Genomic DNA, 23,899 nt, shown 5'->3' with positions numbered 1-23,899 from the left:
CTAGTCTGAAAATAACCATGTGTGTAAAGGTAGGGAAGGTGGGAGCAAGGAAGATCCAGCTAAAGAAAAGTGGAAAAAGCTGGGAAAGGGGTGGAGGGGAGGGGGGACAGCCCAGGAAGAGCCTGACTTCAAGCCCAAATATCAGACCATATGGTTCCACATGAAACGCTCTCACTTTCTTGGTTTCAAGTGATCTTTACCGTGACCCATCCGACAACAGAGATCAGTATACACCCCACCTTAAAGATGAGCAAACTCAGATTTAAAGTGGTGTCAAGAGTTGGCTAAGGTCAAACAGCAGGACAGGACAGAACTGAGGCCCTGACACACATTCTTGGGGGGGGGGGCGGTTCCTGACACTTCCTTGGCTCCCAAGCAGAAGCAGGACTCAGAGAAGACAAGAGAAGGGAAGACGGAGTGGAGAGAAGCTAAGGAAAGAAAAAGAAAGAAACTGAGTGAGGAAAAATAACGTGAGAGAAAGATATAAAAGGGAGGCAAGAGGATAGAGATGAAGATGAAGATACAAGCAGGGACACTGGGGAAAATAAGCCTTCGTCACCTTAGATGTTACGACAACAAACGGCGCTCCAACGTCCAGCTCATTATTTAAAAAAAAAAAAAGAGTAAAAAAACTGTCTTCTCAAACCTCAAAATCTAGAAAACTGTAGGACACTCGTCCAGATGATAAAAATAGTAAAGGAAAAACAACTAAGACAGAAAGGTGTAAAGGAAGACATCAACAACTCGCCAGATCAAGGAGGAAGCCGAGCCTGCTGGTGCTGTAGGGAGCCGTGTGGACTGAAACGCAGGTGTGAACACACAACTGACAAAGGACCCTCACACATCTGGCCTCCACAGCTTTGGACCCAAAGGTGACAGCGGAATTTTTCTAAAATCCGAATTGTTTTGAGCAACAATCCTTGTTCCTAATATTAGCCTTCCAGAGTTGGTGCGAATTATTATTATTTACTTTTAACGGTTGTGAAAAGCCACAGCTACTGCTTGGATAAAGTTGATTTGTAAACATTGTTGCATTCACTTGTGTTTCTCCTCAGACAAAATAAGAGATGTTTACATTGTTATCCGCCAGCACAGTGAAGCGGCTTAAGATCCAACCTGTAGACATTGTAGAAAACGAAACAAAACAGAACCCAGTATTTCCAGAGTGGCCTCAAACCTAACAGGTAAGACTTCTGTATGTCAGAGAAAAAAAAAAAATCTGCAGGCGCCTGAGTGGCTCACTCAGTTAAGCATCTGCCTTCGACTCAGGTCAGGATCCCAGGGTTCTGGGATCAAGTCCCTTGTCGGCCTCCCTGCTCAGCAGGGAGTCTGCTTCTCCCTCTGCCCCTCCGTTCCACTCGTGCTCCCTCTCTCTTGCAAAAATAAATAAATAAAATCTAAACTAACCTTGTTTAAAAAAAAAAAAAGCCCGAAGGAATGACAAAGGGAACAACATCCCAAAGACTACAAAGACCACACACAATCCCCAAAAAAGTAGATCTCAGTCTGTCCAGAGTTCTACTGCACACACCAGAGACTTCAAAATGTTCAGAAAGCAAATCCACACAGTCTTGGCCCCGCTGCCCCAGGGTACGGTGCCCACAGGGAGACAGGAAGGCAGGGTGTATCGAGTGCAGCTCTGGTTTCAAAGGTAATGAAGTGTTCGGGCTGAATTTAGAGACTTGGCTGGCAGGAGTAGAACATCTGCATGTTCAGGGTTCAGTCTGCCCCATTCTAGGGTTACCAGGTTCCTGTAATACAAGCGCAAAGGATGCTGCTGAGAGCTTGGCTGTGTCACACTGCTGGCCGAGACAAGGCAGGATGAGGCTGAAGAGATCCATCCTCTCCCCAGAAAAGGAGTTTTTTGAACAAGTTGGAAGTCAGACATGAGGAGACAACCCTTCATCACAGACAGAAGACATACTGGGACTGTCAGAAGGGCTGAGGTTTAAATATTCAAATCTCTGATGGGGAATGAATGGGCTCTGGCAAAATCTAAAAGGCTAATAATGGGACTGAAGGCGTTAGTGGTAACAGAACATAATGAGGAAGCGGCGCCTAGAGAGAGTATAATGTGTCTGCCCCCCTCCTTCCCTGAACACTGTTACCTCTGCACCAGAATTTTCAGGAGTGGAGAATGGAAGTAGAAGGTGTATTTTTTCCTCTGCCTAGTTTTTGCTATGCCCCCGAGAGCTAGACCCTAGACCTCATCTTCTACAGACACAGGCAACTTATGTAACCCTCGGGCAGTATTTCTACAGGTAAAATAAATGAGCTTGAAAGCCTTTGGGTCAGAGTGTGTTTTGAAAATGATTTCTCATTAATAGCCTTACAAAGTACATTGGCATGTCGATGTTCAGAACCACCGTCATTCTCAAATACACCTCTAATACACTGTAAAGAAAGCCAATCTACAAAAACGCTTAGGGAGAGCAAAGGAAGAAACTGGTGAGAGAGAAGACACCTATGAGGAATATGAAAGCTGGTGCAACTGGATCAGAAATGGGCTATTTAAGGATTTTTTTGGCAACCTTTAAATACTGTTTCATAATAACAGCAAATGGCAACATGAGCACTTTTGGCCCCAAAAGACAATGTATGTATGTATGTATGTATGTATGCATGTATTTATTTATTTATTTATTTTAACGATTTTATTTCTTTGACAGAGAGACACAGCAAGAGAGGGAACACCAGCAGGGGGAGTGGGAGAGGGAGAAGCAGGCTCCCCGTGCAGCAGGGAGCCCGATGCGGGGCTCAGTCCCAGGACCCTGGGATCATGACCTGAGCCGAAGGCAGACGCTTTAACGGCTGAGCCACCCAGGTGCCGCAAGACAATGTTTTTAAGCAGGGAACCTTCTGAGAAGTTGAGATTAGAAGCATCCATGAGCACAACTTAGAATACAACAAGCAAACCAGAAACAGCGTTGTTAAGATACTGGCTTGGTCAGTAAGTACAAACAAGAGGAAATTCTGTTATTTGTTTTTGCTTTGTTTTGTGTTGTTTATGCAGATACTGAATTTTAGAGCAGGAAGAGGGTACCTGAGGGAAAGCTACCCTCCACACCTGGATTTTTACAAATGAAGAAACTGTCATCATTTCCTTGAGAAAGGTGTCATAACACATTGAGATCTCACCTCTATCTGGTGTGACTCCAGCCCCTAAGAAGGCTCCACAGAGAAAGCTTTCCTAAGAAAATGACCCACTCTTACGATGCTGTCTGGGCTATTATTACACAGGCTTTATCGTTAGGCAGGCCAATTCAATGCATGCCAACCACAAGGGCTCCAAGTACTGAAGAAGGACCTTGGAGATGATCTCATCTGACTACTTCACTTTACAGAAGGGAAAAACACGACCCAGAAAAATAAAGCAAGCAGGCAGAGCTCCGCATCAGGTGGGAACACGTTTCCTAGCAGTGGCACTACTGACATCTTCTGGACCAGACACTTCTTGGGTGGGGGGAGGGCTGTCCTGTGCATTGCAGGACATGCAGCAGCACCCCTAGCCAATAGCAGTCCCTCCACCCAATTGTAACAATCAAAGGTGTCTCAAAACGTGGCCAAAATCCTCAGAGAGTGGAGGGGCAAGACAAAATTGCCCCCAGTTGAGAACCACTGGGTTAGAAACTGGGACGACCAGCAACCCAATCCCTCTCACTCCCAACACGGTGCTCTTTCACGACATGACCACTTGTTTTTAAATAAATATTTTGGGACGAGGAAGAACTGATTAAAGCATTAAGCCATCACTGGGGCGCCTGGGTGGCTCATTCGTTAAGCATCTGCCTTCGGCTCAGGGTGTGATCCCGGTGTTATGGGATCGAGCCCCACATCAGGCTCCTCCACTATGAGCCTGCTTCTTCCTCTCCCACTCCCCCTGCTTGTGTTCCCTCTCTCACTGGCTGTCTCTCTCTGTCAAATAAATAAATAAAATCTTTAAAAAAAAAAAAAAGCATTAAGCCATCACTAATACTGATTACATGTCAAATGGTATTAATTCCCAGTAATTAAGAATGAGCCTTAAAAAATGAGTCTTAAAGAAATGAAGTACCTGTATTTATCCACCTAATTGTATGTGCATATGTGAACACATATGTTCATGCACACGTATGAGGCTGAGACTATGAAATCTATGAAACAAGAAGTCTCTCGATTTGGGCTAGATAAAATACAGTAATGTCCCGTTAAAAGATACTTTAGGGAGAAATCCCTCTAAAACGGGCACATTTCTTACCATCCTTAGACAAATTCACTATACACTGTACCTAAATATAGATCACCCTTTTTTTTTTTAATTAACAAGAAGGGACCCTCATTGTGAAGTTATCTAATCATCTTATTGTAATAAGAAACTCTGTTCAAAGAGCTATAGTTTCCTAAAACAGTGTTTCAAAACAGTGCCAGATTCCTTCTTAAACACAAATGAGAAAATCAAGCTTAAGAAATAGGATACACAGGGGCGCCTGGGTGGCTCAGTCGGTGAAGCGTCTGCCTTTGGCTCAGGTCATGATCCCAGGGTCCTGGGATGGAGCCCTGCATTGGGCTCCCTGCTCAGTGGGGAGTCTGCTTCTCCCTCTCCCTCTGCCTGCTGCTCCCCCTGCTAGTGCATGCTTGCTCTCTGTCAAGTAAATAAATAAAATCTTAAAAAGAAAAGAAAAGAATTAGGATGCACAGCTTCTACCACCACCAGCAACCTCTGATTTTGGAGTTCCAGATAACTACAGTATCAAATATTACCTGTTTCTCTTTTTCCGGTGTTCTCTATTAGAATTTTCTGATTCACTACCACTGCTCGTGTTACAGCGTGAGCGTGACCTGAAGACAAAATGAGAAGAACAAAAGAAAAAAAACCCACATTTATGACAAATAAAAAATTTCGGAAAGGTTCATGTTGGTTCTTCGGAATGAATTTTGTAAACATCAGTAGCTGTTATTATCCCTCCCTCAGTCAGTGCTTCTCAATTCAGTCAGACATCTGACTGAGTCCGCAGACACATGAAACCACGCTCCCCTAAAAGACCACAAAATCAAGCACTTCCAACAGAACTCTGACCTGGCAAAGCCCTAAGCCCCTGTAGTGGACTAAGTATGCACACAAAGTCCGGTCACACCCCCACCCCAAATCAATGGAGGTGGAGTTTACTTCCCCTCTCCCTGGACTAGCGCTGGTCCTGTGACCGACTATCAACAGAATGACGTGGAAGGTGTTCTCTGCCAGTTCCCGGACTACTTATCTCTTCTCGGAGCGGGTAGCTCCTGCTTCCTCCTGGCCGCCGTCTCAAGAAGCCGAGGCCAGCCAGGTAGAGAGACCACAGAGAGACAGAAGCCTCAGGCCTCCCGCCATTTTGCCAAGACATCAAATGTGAGAGAGAAAGCCTCTTGAATATTCCAGCCCCAGCTGCCCTCTGACGGCAGCTTCATATGAGACTAGCAAAACTAGCCTGTTCAATCAACAGAATCATACAACATATATATGGTTGTTGTCACTTTAAGCCACTAAGATTTGGGGTAGTTTTAATGTAGCAATAGATAACCAAGACAGTTCCTCTGTCAAAGAAGCAGAAAAAAAAAAGAAGTTGCTAAGGACGCTACAGAAGGGAAGACTGAGAACCAACTGAAGCCAAAGCTGATATCTCCAAGTTAATTTTTTTAATAATGACCTTAAAGCAGTCACTAACAGCAACAAACGCCCCCAGTCTGGCTTCAACTCTGAGTAGTGCCAATCCTTCCTCCCTCTCCCTGACCCTCCTTCCGTTTTATTTTTTTACCTCCTCCTTTGCTTTAGATCTGAGTCTTCACCACTGTTATGGGCTTTCCTATAGAAAACAAATAATGAAGATATTAAAGAAAATAGAAAGTTATCCACTGGCTAAGGAAAGCACAGCAAAATGAGTTTCACTTCAGTTCATGTGTATCTGTTTTGCATTCGTTCATTCACCAAACATTTAAATCACACAATATGCCCAGTCCCAGGAGTAAGAACATGAAACCAACTGGCCTCAAAAAGCCAGCAACCTCACGGAGGCTGCAAACAGTCTACCGGCAACAATGCACAACGTGTCTGTGAGGTATGATTCACCCCGTGATGGGGCTGTCTGCAGTTCCCACGTCTGTAATCTGCCAAGTCAAGTTCTGCCACAACCTGACTGACATCAGCTCTCACTTGCATGCCCTTTCCAACCCCCTGGCCTCCAAGTCCCTTGACCATTTCTCTAATAACCTCTTCACAATAACTCTGCAGCCCACGTCATGGCCACATCTTGGACTTTATCATCTGTAACTACCTCCAAACACTTTGGTCTCTGGCCACAATCTCTTCCCCTTCCTGTTTACACTCCTGAACAGCTTTGATGGGGCATCCTGGTTAAACACGCAGCTCTGCGGCCCGACAATCTGAAAGTGAGCCCCATCTCCTCCACCGATGAGGTGTGTGATTTCAACAAATTACTTCTCTATCAGAGCCTCAGTTTTCATGGCACCTCCCACAAAGGGTTGTTACGAGGATGAAATGAATACATTTCAAATGCACAGAGTGGGGCCCGGCTCATTGAAGAAACCAATAAATGTTAGCTGTAATTATTATTGCTTATTTCCACTACTTCCCTTCTACCTTTCTTTGACCTCAATAGTACAATTTGTTCATTTTCCTTGCTGCTTTCCATCTGCTCCTCTTGGCCTTTCTTCATTCCCTCCCTGACCCAACTGAGATTTCCATCATTGTGATAACATGTATGCCAGTACTCAAAACTTCCTCCAATTCCTGTTTTTGGTTCAGTATTTCTGGCAAGATCCCATGCATGAGTAAATCAGACTATCCAGGTTCTCTGAGCCAGCCGTCAACAGCTAGCTGAGTGGGAATGGAGGGAGTTACACAAAAGGGCACATTAATTATACTACAGATCCATGTTCACAAGCGTCATGTGAGTCCACAACGTCCTACCACCTTTCTCTGATCTAGGTACTCTCTGCAAAGCAGTTTCCAACTCTTTTTACCTGGCAACCCTCTGATATGCAGCTCCCTCTGCATCAGAAGCTGACTTTGTTTTCTCCTTCCAAAGAAAAAGTAGCCATCAGATGGCAACTCTTCCATCTTCCTGTTTCCAAAAATAAAACTTGCCTACATCTTCTTCTGTGTTATTTACAGATCTGTCCTTACAACCAAGGTCAGTCCCTCCACCTGTGTTGTGTGGGTCCCATCACCTCTTATCTTCTCAGTGACTTTCAGTAACTACCCTTCTACCTCTCAGGTATATTAAACTTGTCCATATGGAAAATTCTTTTACCAACTTTTCACATTATCAACTTTCTACTATTTAAACACACACATGTATGGGGTGCCTGCGTGGCTTAGTTGGTAAATGTCTGCCTTTGGCTCAGGTCGTGATCTTGGGGTCCTAGGATTGAGCCCTGCGTGGGGAAATCCCTGCTCAGCGGGGAGTCTGCTTCTCCCCTCTCCCTCTGCCCCTCCTCGCCGCTCATGCTCTCTCAGAACTCTCAAATAAACAGATAAAATCTTTAAAAACAAATAAACACACACACGTCTGCTTAACTCCATATCCCCCTTCATTTTTTCCCCAGTCTCTCCTTTCTCTTTCAAAGCACCAAACTTCTTGAGAGGGTGCCTAAGCCCCTTGTCTCCGTTTCTTTACCCTTTGTTATATTTGCCTTCACACTGATTCGGCCGACATGGCTCTTTAATGGCATCATCATGACTTATGTTCCCCCATTTCTCAAACATACGTACGCCAAACAACGTAAGGTTGATAGGTCTCTGTCCTTACACCAAATTTTTTTATAATTTTTACTTAGTATAAACATAATATATATTGTTCACAGATGATCTCTATAGCATTTAAGGAATACAATTCCATTCTTGGAATTCACAATTTTCTTAAAGATAATAACTGCCTAGTTTTCTATGCACCTATAGGTTGCTTAGTTTTCCTTGTTTTATCAGTAATTCTTCATCCAAACTCTGAGAGCTGCATGAACCTTCCTGAGATGGGCGAATGCTTCGGTAATCTACAAGTTCCACCAACATCTCCCTGGAGTCCTGTGCCTTCCTGCTCACATATGGACCATCCGCTCCCTGGCACTGCTGCACAAATGTCGCTCTGATTACTCCCCTCACCATGATCCAGGGAACTCCTTCTGCTTCTTTGTAAGATGCATCCCGTATTTCCAGTTCTTACGACTGCGGGTCTTGGTTTTGGAAGAACGTATCTTCCAATTGCTAACAGAGAAAGTCTGCATGGCAGGTACATTTTTTTTTTCTTTTTAGAGCTGGAATTTCTCAAAATATCATTGACACATGTAATTATAGTTTATCTGGGCTTAGAATTCTAAATTGAAAAGAATCTCCCCTCAGCGTTTTGAAGGCAATGCTTATCTTCTTTCTCTGACGTTGTTGTTAAGGAGCCCAATGCCACCACTCTGATCTGTCCACATTTGTGCATGAGCTTTTTTTCTCTCATATTCCTCCCTTCCTCGAAGTTTTAAAAATTCTCTCTTAACCTATAATGTTTTGAAATTTAATGATAATGGAAATTGGTATGGATCTAATTTTCCAGTCTATTATACCAAATGTTCAGTATCTTCTCTCTGTAACATTTGATCATTCAGTCTGGGATATTTTCTTGTACTACTTCTTTAATAGTTTCCTCTTCAGCATTTTTTTATTTTTTTTTCATGGAAATTTCATTACTCAAATGTTTGATATCCAGGTTTGATCACCGTTTATCCTTATATCCATACATCTGTTTTATTTGTTCTAATTTGGGGATGATTTCCTTAACTTTATGTTCCAAACCTTCTACTAAGTATTTTATTTTATTTTAAGATTTTATTTATTCATTCAACAGAGAGAGAGACAGCCAGCGAGAGAGGGAACACAAGCAGGGGGAATGGGAGAGGAAGAAGCAGGCTCCCAGCAGAGGAGCCTGATGTGGGGCTCGATCCCAGAATGCCAGGATTACGCCCTGAGCCGAAGGCAGACGCTTAACAACTGAGCCACCCAGGCGCCCCTCTACTAAGTATTTTAAATTCTGCCACAGGAATTTGAAGCCTAAGAATTCCTACTTGCTATTCTCTTTTGATATCAAATTTTTTCCTCACATAATTATAGTTTTGGAGAACCTGGGTGGCTCAGTCAGTTAAGCATTTGCCTTGGGCTCAGGTCATGATCTCCTGGTCCTGGAATAGAGACCCACACGGGGTTCCCTGCTCAGCAAGGACTCTTCTTCTCCCTCTCCCCGCCCCCTGCTCATGCTCTCTCAAATATATAAATAAAATGTTTTTTTTTAAAAAGATAATTCTACCTTTAAGACATTTTTCTTTCTTATATTGTCTCTATTTCCTGTGAGTACACACACACACACACACACACACACACAAGGCTCGTTGTTTGTTTCAGTCTCTGTCTTTCCAAAACAGAAGCTATCTTCAAATGCCAAGTGATTACGGCTCTCTCTTCATATTTAAGAATTAGGCACTAAAAAACTGGAATCCTCTGGATTGTGCAGAGAATGTTAACTGATGGCTTCACTGCAGTGTGGAGCAAAGTAATGTGGGTAGTCTCAAACATTTCACTGGAGGATACCTTTGAAAGTTGGTATCTGTATGTCTTTTCTCTTGTATCTTTCTTACAGTGAGATTCTCTGATCTCATGCTTGGGAGATACAAATCTGGCTTCTTGCATTCTGGGAATGAAGAAGAAAGGGAGCTCTTTAGTAAGCAGATTTTCACTCTAGATTTTTCCTGTGGCCACAATTTCTTCATCTCTTTTCCCTAAAAGTAATTTCCTCTGAAGGTAATTCTCTTCGACCAAGCCAAATAAATGCTGGAGTTTCTCCCAGCTCTGTCATTGGCTTGGTCTTTGCATTCGAGCTATACTATCTACCTAGACAGCTTCATTTCGGTTTTAAATTTCAATTTACATCCTTAAGAAATTTATATTTTAACCAATGGCCAATCTACCTCCAGACTTCTACCCAACAATCCATATGAATCTTGCACCTGGACTTCTCAAAGATACCACAAATGTAATACACCAAAAACCAAACTCAGTTGTCCCTTTCAAGCTTTCCACATCCCAGTGATTGTGATTCCAGCGCACCACACTTCAAGCCTGGATTTCATTCTTGACATCAGTTACTCCTTTACCTGTCATATCAAACCTCCCAGCCCTATTGATTTTACCTTCCCATGGGTCTCAAAACCATCCACTTCCTTAAATCTCCACATCACCACCCTGGCCCAAGCTCCCATTAGCCTTTGCCAGGACTCGCATGGTAGCCTGCTGGCTGGCTCTCTCTCCCCCTATTGCTCTCTTCTACCTTTTCTCCACAGGACAGTAAGACTCATCTTTACACAATACAAATGTGATCTTGTAATCACTCCCCTTCTAAAAACTACTGGGTCTAACAGCCCAAATCCTCCATAAGGCTCAGGTGTCCTATGAGGTATTTCTCTCTGGACTCATTTATCCTTCTCATGAATGTTCCCCACTCCTTTCCACCCCAAGGCCTCTGTACATGCTAGCTCCTCCACCTCTCTTTGCCTGTTCTTGTCTCAAATTCCAGCTCAAGCATCCAGGCTCTGAGAACCTTTTTCTGACCTGCTTGACTCAGCAACTCAGCAAAACTTCCCGTAATAGTGCTGGTAATACAGATACTTGGATGGTAAAAGTTATCAAGCAGTTATTCTTAGGATACGTGTACTTTTCTGTATGCATGTTAGGTTTCAATAAAGTTTTTTTTTAATTCCCCTAAGCACCACATAACTCTCCCTCAAGGATATATAAAAGTCATAAGTGCACACACATTTGTATGATTCATATATTTCTTCCCCAACAAACTGTAAACTCCTAAAGGGCAGGAACTCTCTCTAGGGCTGTTTAATACGTGCCTGCATGAAGTAAGCACTCAATAAACATTTGGGTGTAAAGGTGAGTAGGGGTGAAAGTAAATTGTACTATCAAAAAGTAGTCTGGCTTTCTTTTTCTAGAACAGGAATGTTTAAATAAGCAGGCTTCAGGATCTCCATGAACCATGAAAATTATATGAAAGTGTGTATGTTTACTTAATTATGTACTTCTTCCCCCTAAGGAATGGTCCAACATTTCATCAGATTCTCAGAGTTCTGTCACCCAAAAGTGTTAAGGACCGGTGTTCTAAACTCACCCAGAATTTGAAAGATGTACCCATCTAATGACAAACAACTGGTGAAATATAAAATTTTGGTATCTTTTGCAAAACATGTTATTCTGGCAACCAGTAAAAAACAGAATTTCCTATTACTAAATGTAAGTCTTGAGATTCTTTCATGGTGTTGACAAATCTCAGTTTTAAATGTCAGAGGTACTCTAGCCATGCAGGGATTTGTGCCCAGGGGCAAGGTAAGTATCTGTGAAGATGAAGCAAGACTGACAAGGACAGGGACGTTCAGAGGGCATTTACAGTGGAAAGGAACAAAGAATGAGCTTTAGCTCTTCTTTGCCGGCATGTAGCAATGGTTATTTAGTCTCCTCGAAACACGCATGCCCAATAAAAGACCTTTCAAGTGATACACACAACTAGACAGAAGGCTCTATGGCTACCCAGACAAAAAGATTCTCTATAAATCAAAACAGTCTTTCCCCTGGACTGTGCCAATGAAAGGATCCTGTATCCACTCACCACAATTACTCATCTGTATTTCACAGGAACCCAACACAAAAAAATGTATCTCAACAAAGACGTCATTAAGTCTAGATTTCAGAATGCATATGCTCCAAACTATTTCAAGCAATTAGTTTGGGGACAAAACTAATGTAAATTTTGGTACATTTTAGCAAAACTTGATAAATTCGTTTCCAAGTATATTAAAGTCAAAGTGACTATCTGCTCGACACGTGCAATTCCATTATTCAGGGAATGTTGTCAAAGTACGCTAGTAATGAAGGACGAAAAACTGTAAAAACCTATCTATTTAACAATAGTCATGCAGTGCCAAATTCTTAAAATATTCAGTGATTCCCACCACCCATGTCCCCTCAACACACATACACACACAAATGCACTTTAAAGTATTTCCCTGTGGTATTGCCTGGCTTTTAAGTGTTGTCCAAGTTGAACCAATCCTTAATCGGGAGGGCAAGAAATCTCTCCCCCTCTATATTTAAATGATGATTTATTATCCCTGACTTTTATAGATGTACAGCTCTGGATCCGAATCACAAAAGACAGCTACCTGCATCACCCCCCCCCCCCCCCCCCCCCCCCCCCGCCTCCCCCTTCTCATCTAGGCCAAGTACTTTCCACTGGTACACAGCCCCATCCCAACCCATCAATAATCTCCCCGTGTTGTCATGGCTGGAAGCCTGAAAACCACATTTTCTCAGATTCCTTTGCCAGCTGGGTTCCACTTAGAGAGGCGCTCAGGTGAGATCTGAAGGCAGGAGAAAAGGGGAGGCAATTCTGCTTCTGACGTATCTATGGCATTTGCTCTTGCACTCCTGACAGGTAGGAGCCCTACAGCATTAGCCGTGGCGGTGGTCCCTCTGGCAGTGGCACCAAGAGGACTTGCTAGTGGTGGTGCCCACAGCAATGTCAGCAGCAAGCACGGATTCATGAAGGCCAGCTCCAAGGAGGAAAAAGCTTTTATCCTGCCAGCCCAGGGCCAATACAGCATCCAGATCTCAGGGTGCACCTCTCTGCCTTTAGTTTCTTTAATGCTACTCAAACTTGCATGCAATTCCCCACCTTAATCCCTCTCTGCTGGAAATGCCTAGTGACTGAGTGATACACATGCCATTTTCCACAGGGTTATTATGAGGATCAGATAATATATAGCAAGCAATTCTGTTCAGTACTTGGAACATAATAAATGTCAACTATGTCAACTTTTATCCCTTTGTTCTATCTAATCACTGGCAGTCATGATTCAGCTCCCCCTTTTCAGACCTACTAGATGAAGGCGTTGTTGACCTCTGTCTCCTTAACCATCAAAGGATTTCGGTGAAGCTGGACCTGGTTTGAGAAAGCTGGGGAACGAGACTCTGGGAAACTGGCAGAAGCCAAAGGAAATGAACCAGCAATAGACCAGCAAGTAAGTACCAATAAGGGCAGAGAAGAAAGAAGGGTTTCTGTTTCCTGATCCCCAGTGATCTTGATGGTTGAGAACATGACATGAACTTGTCGTAATTATAAAAGTCACTTACAAAATACCTGTCTGTAGGTACCCAAAGTAAAACACAGTCTCTATGAAGTAGGAATGAAATGAATTTCATTGGTTAGGCATTTCTAGGTCTTCTTCTCTTGGACCTGTTACATTGTCCAGCCTGCTTTTCAGAGAGTCCAAAACTTCTAGATATGGACTTTCTTTTTTAATTAAGTACATGCAAATATAATCATAAAAACAACCTGACCTGCTGGGTAAAATGTAACAGAATCCATTTTCTTTGTGTTTTGAAAGGGGTTTTACTCCAGTTTATGCAACAACATCAGTCTGGAGAAAGGGTACTAAGCCTCAGCTAAGATATATCTATAAACATAATTTTGTCTCCTCAGGTCAGAACATTTAATATCTTTTACATATAAAATATATCATTAATGTAATATATATGTTACATATTATACATACTATATATTTGTTAAATAGATACATAACATGTATTTTTTAACTTATCAGTCTTAATTGCGTACAGAGAGGAAGTTTCCTACCAGTATTTTATGAAATTATTCTCTGAAACTTGGGCTGTTTAAAGAGAAATGCTCCAGAATCCCTAGCTCATTTTATCTCAAAAAAACATAAGCTTTCTGTTATCTTGGGAGGACAGTCATGATATTATGAGAATAACTTGGGACGAAAATGGGACCGGGACCCGAGGCTTCTGCTGCAAATTAAACACCGAGGCCTATGTTGAGCTCACCTCCTCCTTGTTGGCTGTACAGAGTCATCGCTCCCACAGGAGGGGTTTCGGCGGCGCGTGTAGGGGCACTTCGGGGATTTCATGCGGTCATTGGGAGAGCTGTAGAGTCCACTGCAGTAGAAGAAGAATGGTCAACAATGCCCACAGACGGCCCGGAGGAGCAGACACCCCAGCCCCAAACTACAGAAGTGTTCACCCTCTCAGGGAATACTGGATCACGGGCACACAGTTCTCTCTGCTGACAAGATGTATTGAAAGAAAAGGGAGGTAAGATGTGCCAGATCAAATCATTAAGAGTCATTATCTTTCAGGAATGGATTTGTCTCACTGGCTTCGATGGTAAGAAGTGAACACACAAAGGATGGTAATAACAACAATTTGCACTTACAACAAACCTACCGTATGCCAGGCACTGACTGGGCAAAAAGCTTTATATTCCTTATGCTAGCTAACCTTCATATCAACCACAAGCACTGACGTACAATTATTAGGCCCATGTAATGGAAAGAAAGCAAAAATATGGAATGTTGAGTTGAGTGGCCCAAGTAAAGTAGCTAGGAAGTGGCAGAGTTAGAATCTGAACCCCTGGGTCACTGTACCTGGAATCACCAGGACTATTTAGCCAGTAAGGTATAATGCAGGTCTGTTGCTGGTTTGGTAGTTGTGGACAGAAAGAAGCTGAATATACGGATATTTCTGTGAATAAAGTTCTTCTAGAATCATTAATCCTCAAATACACTTTTCAAGCACAGTTTTTTAAGAACTATAAAATAGAGGGGATTATCATTAATATGCCATTTAGAATTAAAAAATATACTCCCTGACTCTAAGCCATCATAATGACATTCCAGGTAGTGTCTCAATACACACTGGTTTCCCTTCGTGTCTTCCAGGAGAAAGTTCCACATTAGGATACATCCTGTTGACTCCTACTTCAAAAGTTCTCAGTCATGCTGATTTAGGAATCTGACTGCCTTGTCCACAGCTGGTAATACCCAGTCACAAAGCAGTTGGATTCCATTATTTAATGAGCTGCAATCGCTAATCCCGGTTTTGCTGTTCTCCTTTAGAAAAACAATGATTCTCTTTACCTCTGGGGGCCGTTCTCTTCCCATGGTGCGTGAGATTTGCTTCTTTGGGTATCAGGGCTGTTTTCATTCTTTGCTTTCTTAAAGCTTTAATTTAAAAAAGAAAAAACATGGAAAATAAACTAACTAGAGAATAAAAGGAAGTAAATTCACATATTTACTTCCTCAGCGAAATTGTTTAACAAATGTTTTAAAATGTGTTTTTATTTATACCCGTGACTCATTCCAAAAAGAATATGAAGTGGCTGCCGAAAACAATTCATGTCTCCAGCAAGTACTGCTGGGTTCCCCTCCACCTTTTTTTCTAGTATTACTGCTTTGAGTCAACAAAAGCCAGGTCATCACTGTTAGGAAACTATGAAGAGAGTCCACCTGCAGGACAGGAAGCAAGGGCAAGGGTAGAGACAAGAAAAGAAGAAAAGCTGACAAGGAAGGAAAGCTGGGGTATGAGGGCTCATGAGGTTGGCCCCTCTTTTCAGCTCTGGACTTGGGTCTAAATCTGTGCAGGTAGGTCAGCTGTGGACAAGTTCACACTACCCAAACTGACCTTTCCTGGCCCCCAGCTTCCGCCATATCTTGGCTTCATCCTTCCAAATCAGAATGACTTCCAAATGCTATTTCCTGACCTAGTATCATCTTTCTGCCCTAAGAATGTAAATATAACTGAGTTGTCATTCAACCCCAACAAATTGTTTTAGACACACATGGGGAGACACAGAGGAAAGGGCTCATCAGAAGCCTGGGGCCACCACTAACGGAGGAGAAGTTTATCACCTCTCACATCCCCAGAGTCTCAGCCTCAGGAAAAGATAGAGCTACTTAACTTCTAATTCACATTTAACCCTGGCTTTTTGAGAAATCCTCTATATAAATGTCCTCGAACATGGTCATAGCAGGGTTCTTTACAACAGCCAACAAAGAAGAGAGAGGAAAAAAATGACAAGGTCATTTCAAAAAAAGGAAAATAAACTTGTATCCTAGCATACTACATCCATACAGGAATTAATATAAACCTGAAAAATTATATATTTGACAAAGGCACTTAACTCATTGTATTAGCATAGAGTAGGTAGGTTTTATTTTTTGACCAATACACTATTTTGAGTAAAGTTAAGTAATCTTTGGAAGATCAAGTGCCCAAAGTAAAATCTTACTTTTGAAATGAGAAGTAATAAATATGGTAGATACTTAATACAACAGTAGAAAGTGTGTGTTTAATAAATCAGAAAGAAAAAGGGAAAAGAGAAAAGTGAGATTGAGAAATTCAGTACGGAGATGAAAGGGGAAATGGGAGAACTGGCGAAAGTTGGAAAATAATGAAATCCTCGGTGGCTAATTAATTGCATTCACTCCCTAAGCCATTTCTCATCTGGAGCTTGAGTGGGAAAATCTGGCGGCCCTTTAGGTACCAGTCCTATTGGCAAGAATGCAGTTGTAAAGGGGACTGAACTCCTTCTGTACATTCTAAAAAGGCTTGGGATCTGAATTTCATGGCAGATTACCGTTCTTAGTTGGACTTACCAGATGCATACCCTGTACACACAGATTAAGCAGACGCTCTATCCACGGCTGTGAGGCTGACCGAGGCAAGCACGGCCAACTAAGTGTAAGCAAAGGCAAAGACCCTGTCATTCCAAAAAGAGTCCATAAAGGGAGTGTTCTCGGAATGAAACAAAAGAAAATGTAAGCAAAACCCTGGAGAAAACACAACTCCGAGAACCCTCCTATCTTAGAATTATTCTGCTAGGAAATTATCAACTGTATTCCTCCACGTAGCCACAATCCAGCTGAAGGAAGGCACCGTTATTTACTAACAAAAGATGGAGTAGATGATCAAAGAAGTCTGTCAAGGTCACATATTTCTGACTGCTTGGACTTCTCCACAATGCGGGGAGCTATCCCTATAGACAGTGTGAGCTGATGAAAGCTGCTCATTGTATTTCTCCAATGCTGTTCCGTGAACATAATTGGAGATAGGAAAAACTGACGCTGAAACAGTGTCTTAACAGAGAACAAGGCTGATCTTTCGTGGAAACAATCCTTGTAATATATTGAGAGAAAGTCTTTCCGCTGGGGAATGCTGCTGGGAAAGTGGATGCAGAGGACCATGACAACTCTTCATACATATGCAAACGCTGACTTCTGCAGCCCTGCGTCGTCTCTAAATGCTATAAGCCCTCTTCCCAGGGCCACAGTTCAGTGCACCGCGGTAATGAACACAGTACATTAAACATGAATATCATCTACTTTGTTACACAGGTCCCTCTGAGTAAGTCCATTATAGCATGCCATTTTAAACAGCACGTGGAATTTTCCCTTTGCTGCCGAGAATGCAACCCCAGACTGTCTGTGCGTTCACCATGCTGCACCAGCAGGAGCACTTCCTTCAAATGAGAGAGGCAGGTCCTGATGTTTATATTCCACTGGCATTTTAAAGTATTCTTTGGCTCACAGACTATTTCGATCGAAAGTACTAACTATCAGAGTAAAAAGATTCTTCACCTTGCCAACGGGAAAAAGCATTTTTGTGACAGCATACCGTCCTGTGTTCTTTCAGTTAACTGACTCACCTTTTTATTGGGGAAGGTGCAATAATTTTAGTCGTTCCTTCATTTTCTCCATTTTCTATGTTTGCTGTTACCCGGTTTATGCCGTTTGATCCTAGCAGCAAAGAGGGGAAGGAAAGATGGAAGAAAAGAGATAGTGGTGAGAAGAACACAAAGAAGCCAGAAAGTTATTTTAAAAAGCAACTTTAGGGACATCATGGCACATTTTATTGGTAAATTATAATTGTAAATAAATAATGAACCACCCAATAAATCTAAGGTTCTATTCTTTGACATGTACTAAGCCTTCAACATAACAACATCCAAGGGGGTTTAGGAATGACACCACTTGAAAATGGGCCCTTTTGAAACTGTAAGAGTTAACTGACTCCCCACATCATGGATATTCTTTAGACTATTAAAACAGGATTCTAAAATATTTAGTACTACATATTGGCAGGTAAGACCTAATAATCAGCCCCTGATGACTATGGTGAAGAAATTACTGGTTTTGGCATGCCACGATAGCCCCCACTCTAAATCAAAACAAAAATATTCCAATTCATAATGCAAATGGCAAAAAAAGAGTAACACAGATGTTATTTCTATCGCTCACATGTTAAAAAAAAAGTTTTCAAATGTGTTTTTTTTTAATACAAACATCTCTAAAAGCCTAAAAAAAACGTTTAAAAGCTACTATTCTACATGTTTACATCCATGCTAGAGGTACCAGCAGAGGGAGCCCCCAGCAGACACAATGCTGGAAATCATGGTCAAATAAAGATAAGTAGCCAGGCCCACCCAGGAAGTCTGGATCCCATTCTCAGGACACAGGCTGGTAAGCCTGCAGGGGCGACCCGTGAGCGCTGATGACGACCCTTCTCAAGTGGTGTGTGCCTCACTCTGGGAAGTGCAGGGGAGACCAGCAACAGGATGCCAAAGTCCTTGTTCAATTAACTCTATGTGACATAAAGGTGTGTCTTCAGAGCAGCATCTGGCAGAAGTACGTCCAGAGTTCAAGTCCTTCCAATCCAAAGTGTAATCACCACTAACCACTGACAGTTTTTGAATCGTGAGGTGAGTTTGTAATAGTATTAAGAGCTAATATTTATTGAGCACTTACTATGTGTCAGGTGCTGTCCCAAGCACTTCATTTACTTATATAATTTTCAAAATAATCGTATAAGGTAGATACTATTATCCCCATTTTTAAAAAATAAGAAAAACAGGCTTTTCCCAAGGTCCCATAGATCATGAGTGAGGGGACCAGCTTTGAAACCCAGCAGTCTAGCTCCAGAGACTTAAGCTCTAAACCACCACGATACATGGCCTTCCATGCGCCATCTGCACCCCACCCCCAGTTCAAAAGTCAATGTAAGTAGGAGCATCTGGGTGGCTCAGTCGGTTAAGCGTCTGCCTTCTGCTCAGGTCATGATCCCAGGGTTCTGGGATCGAGCCGTGTCGGGCTCCCTGTTCAGCGGGAAGTCTGCTTCTCCCTCTGCCCCTCCCCCTGTCCCTGCTCGCTCTCCCACTCTCTCACTCAAATAAATAAATAAAATCTTTAAAAAAAAAAGTCTGTAAATTAAGGGTCCACTGGAAGAGACAGACTCTTCAGAACTCTTGGAGGCATGTTTAACGACTCATCAGGAAAAATAAACATCAATGAATACACCTCGGACAGAGAGAACAAACAGTGGTTTCAACGAAGAGTTCCTAAAGCTATCATAATAAGAAATTTGACATGGGTTCAATATCTGAATTTTGTTCTTGTTCTGGAATCCTGACATAGAAAGATAAGCCTGAAGATCTATCTGGCATTAAAGGTAAGTTCATGTTGGAGCAACATTCAGAAGCCAAGTAGAAAAGCAGTTTGGAGTCTACAGACAATGCCACCAGCTACGATGAATGGGACAAAACCAATTCCCTTGAACTACCCCGTGTGCTATCGGATGTCGGCAGTGGCCAGTCATTGTCTATTCTGCCATAACCATTAATAAAAATCCCAAGGCAGATTCCCAAAGTTGCAGGCACAGATTCGAGCTGGAGCTGCTTCTGACTGTGGAACTCCCCATGGTATGGCCCTGGGGCAGTGACGGGAGCCATTAACTCACTGGTGCTCTAGACAGTGGGTGTGCCCCAACGTTAACATTTTTATTGTTCCTAATAAACTTTTTAAAAATGTGGTATTGTTATCAGCAGGTATTACTAATTTATAATATAAATGAAGGGACCTATATTAAATGAGGCCGTTTTCCCAGGCTGGGGAGAGGAGGGAACACAGCAGAGAGCCAACCCCCAATGCCAATAACACCAAGGGAAGCAGCAATGAGTCAAGGTGAACATCCCATGGACCAAAGCCCTGCACGACTAGCCTAAGAGTTCGCTTCACTTCTCATCTCTTTAGACTGATCATTAGTTTCTTCTCACTCTAACAACCGATCACCTTAGAGAAAGTGAAGGTGTTTAGCACTTTTACCTCATTTCTTTCTGTCTGAATCTTCTGAAAAATTAATAAACAGGTAGAGAAATCCAGGACTATTTTCAAAAAGAAAAGTTTCAAACTATGTATATATATATATATATATATATTTTCTAAATAAACCGATGTCTGGTTATTCACGACATCCAAATAATTTTTGAGATGAAACATGAGATGGATGTTTTTCCAAAAGAATTTCAGTAAAAAAACCCACATACATGCTGTCTCTCAAACACTCAGAAACAGTTTAGCCAGGCTTCTTTGGAATAAATTGTTGGACTGTCAAGACTATTTTACTAACATAACAGTCATACAACTCTCATAAACACAGCATAAATAAATAAGGTATTGGCCATAATACAATCTAATTCATGGTTCTTTTATATTCAAAACAGTGGACTACTAGCTAGAAGTCTATTTATAGGTATTCCTCTTCTCTATAACCATGTGAGCTGGACAAGCCTGGAGCTTAAAAATGTTATGAGAAAACAGACAACAGGGGGAAAAGCTACTTACAAGCATTAACTTACTGGGAGCACTTCTGAAGGACCCCCTCACATAACACTCATATCCTAACTATAACTAAGGCTTTTCTATTCGTGGATGTAGGGTTCTGAAAAAGCCCTAATTAGGCAATATTTATTAGCTTTCTATATGTTGCTAAAGGTGCACTTAAAAGTAATAACTATACTTTAAAAACCCCCTGTTTTAACTAATTAGGTCAAATTAGTGAGATTTTATCACATTACCATTTGAGAAGAAACGTAAGCAATTCAGTCAAGCTAGGCTGTGTTGGTTACTGAAATCTGCCAAAGTGAGAGAGAGAGGATATGCATCATTGAGGTTTCCTTTTTTCTTTTTTTTTTAAGATTTTATTTATTTATTTGAGAGATAGCAAGTGAGCATGAGTGGACGGAGGGGCTGAGGGAGAGGAAGAAGCAGGCTCTCCACCGAGAGGGGGCCCAATGTCAGGCTCAATCTCAGGACCCCGGGATCATGACCTGAGCCCAAGGCAGACGCTTAACTGACTGAGCCACCCAGGTGCCCCATTACTGAGGTTTCCTGACTCTCCATGTTGCTGACGTGCACTACTAACTGTTTTCCTTTCCAAGCTTCTCACCCCCACCCCCAACACCCCTCCCCCATATCCTAGCACTTTTCAGAACCATGCCTTGTATATTAGCTCAAATGCGTGGGCTATGGAGAAGAGGTGAACTGACAAACCCATCACACTAAAAGGCTTGTGCTTTCATGTATTACTGGGCAGAGAATAGTTCCATTGTAAAGAGGAAAAGGAGAAGCCAAATATTAACTAAAAAAATTAACTGATCACAATGGATTTCCAGGCACTGCTCTAGGAGATATTTTCAGGTTGGAAAAATCTTTTTCCCTCACTCCTTTTTCACCATAAATTACAATGGACCACCAGGAAAGAATATAACATATAGGTGTGAAGAGTTTAACAAATTATTATAAAATGAACTGCTATTTAACCACTGTCCACTTCAAGAAATAAAATATTGAGGGCAATTTTCCTACACTACACAAATCACTCCATTTGGGGCAATTCTTTCTTTTAGATAAAGCCAAACAGTTGTTTTCCATCTAAAATATCTAGAAACATGAATTATATACATATTTCATAAGATATGCTCTAAAATTATTTTTTAATTATTAATAAAAGTTTAGGCCTCAAATCTTAATAAATTGAAGGACATATTACTGTACTGCTCCATGACTGTTAGCACAGTGCTTAACACATGGTAGGCATCAATGAAGGTCTACTACTGTAAAGGATGTATTTGTTTCTATTTTGACCACTAGCAGGGAAAATTCAAGATAATGATGTTATTTTGTAGAAGTGTCAAAACTAAGTCCCCCCCCCAAAAAAATATCTGTATGTGCAGCTATGGGAAATGCAAGAAAGAGGACGTGTAGCCATATCCTACAGGACTTGGCCACTTCTTAGAGTTTTGAAAGCTACCTTCAGCCATAACCCACTGCTCTTTTAAATGACAGCTGCAGATTATCTATAACAGAAATCAGTTATTGGTATATGGTTATTAAGGTTCTCGTAAATCTGCATTTTATTTTAGATAAAATATTAATGCTAGCAAGACCATTTAGAGTTAGGAGCGCCCAGTCCATTATACACAGTGTTCACATTAAAAAGACAATGGGCTTTATCCCCAGAGGCTAGTCCTGTTTGGAAGAGTGAGCTATGGGGGGGGGGGGGCTATAGTTCATTAAGGAGCCAAGTTTAACTCCTCTGATCATTGTGGTCTCTAGACTGTTAGTCACTGCAGCTTAATGTGGGCGCCCACAATTCTCTACAGTTTAGACAGCACTGCTACGCCAGTGTCCGGTGCTCTACGGCATCTTGCTTGTTCATTTTCAACATCCTATATGCAAAAGCTTCCAGCCCATGTGCATCAGACCACTACCAGGCTTTTGGGTGGCTTGGTCCTGTTCACGTTTGAGTGCCCTCACCTTCAATGACCCTCGCCTTCGGTTCGGGAAGAGTGGCTGTTAGGAACAGAATCAACTTTCCCAGGATCTATTTAGCCACTTGATCTGCAGACAATTCTGAAAAGTCATCCCTGTGATGTCAATATTGGTGATGGATATACATGGATTTTCAGTTATAAAAACACTTTGCATTTAAATAGTATTAGGGATGTCACAAAATTTGCAGCTCCATTTGACACCTGTCAACCTAAATTACATTCCTGATATTATTTAAATGCTTCCAATGCTTTTAATTTACAGAGTGGGCATGAGGATAAATGTGTGGCATTAAATGAAAAAAGATGTATTTGGCAAGTGACAATGCCTTATTCAGTTATATGAGGGAAAGGACAAATTGCCAATAAGTAAAACAGGACTGTAATATATAAATGATTTCATTAAAAGAACTCTCAAATACGATAAATTTGTAAATTTTTAGGTTAAATTTTATCCCCTTTATTCACTTTTTCTTATCTAAGTTAAAAAAAAAAACCAATATCTGATGCTTAAGACAAATAATCAGGAGAGATTCCTAATACAACAATTACGTATTATGTTTCAGTAAAACTAACTTGATTTTATATTAACTAACCCAATGCAATTTATCAGAAAAAAAATGCTATTCATGAATTAAGAACAAGCTAATAATTGGAAATACAGCTTAGTTCTAGTTGTCACACTGACAGTACAAAGTCACTTTGCCTTGGTTTCACCAACGTTAGACTAGGTACTATGGAAAAATGGCAGAACGTATAGCAAGTTAGGAAAATAAGACATTTTTCTAATACAACAAATTACAGTCTAACAGGAAAATTTGGCAGAACAGTCACTCATTCAATTAGGTAAAACAAAACTGAATCTCAAAACACAAAATTTGGAAAATATAACTTTTTCAGCATCCAATGGCTAATTCTTTAAAGTTCAAATGCCTGCCATCAGCCCATTCATCGCAAACAGGCAGCCAGATCCCTGCTTTCCTTTCTTTTCTTTTTTTTTTCTTTTTTCTTTTTTTTTAAGGGGGGGAAAGACAGAGGGAGAGAGAGAATCTTAAGCAGACTCCACATCCAGCAGGAAGCCCAGTTCAGGGTTCGATCTCACAACGCTGAGATCATGACCTGAGTCAAAATCAAGACTTGGATGTTTAACCAGTTGAGCCACTCAGGCACTCCAAGATCTCTGCTTCTCTTAAGAGTTTCTGCATTCAAAAATCCCAAGGGTGGTATTTAAGCAGTTACCTCTTTATCATAAGCATACAGACTTTTAAGACACTGATTTTGCTACATGTCAACTGCAGGATCAAACAAAGCTTTCTGCTAAAAAGCTGGAGGGTAGATTATAAAGAATTGGGTGTGGATGAGAAAGATGC

At 41.6% G+C, this 23,899-nt stretch overlaps 1 protein-coding gene across 3 annotated transcripts in view; it reads right to left on the bottom strand.

Annotated features, from left to right (window-relative positions):
* The window catches only part of EPB41L4A (erythrocyte membrane protein band 4.1 like 4A), a 240,970-nt gene that overhangs the window by 30,457 nt on the left and 186,614 nt on the right, over positions 1-23,899 (bottom strand). Inside the window, exons 13-17 of one of the 3 annotated variants that reach the window (XM_040621976.1) lie at positions 17,571-17,661; positions 15,004-15,087; positions 13,913-14,023; positions 5,772-5,819; positions 4,741-4,818 (exon numbers count right to left, since the gene is read on the bottom strand). In XM_040621976.1, coding sequence (XP_040477910.1) covers positions 4,741-4,818; positions 5,772-5,819; positions 13,913-14,023; positions 15,004-15,087; positions 17,571-17,661 — 412 coding nt within the window. The remainder of the gene's footprint in view (positions 1-4,740; positions 4,819-5,771; positions 5,820-13,912; positions 14,024-15,003; positions 15,088-17,570; positions 17,662-23,899) is intronic. The other 2 variants (XM_040621977.1, XM_040621978.1) reach the window with 2 other exon arrangements.

Source organism: Ursus maritimus, unplaced genomic scaffold (assembly GCF_017311325.1).
Source record: "Ursus maritimus isolate PB19 unplaced genomic scaffold, ASM1731132v1 scaffold_5, whole genome shotgun sequence".
NCBI lineage: Eukaryota > Metazoa > Chordata > Mammalia > Carnivora > Ursidae > Ursus > Ursus maritimus.
This window is presented reverse-complemented; position numbering and strand designations above follow the sequence as displayed.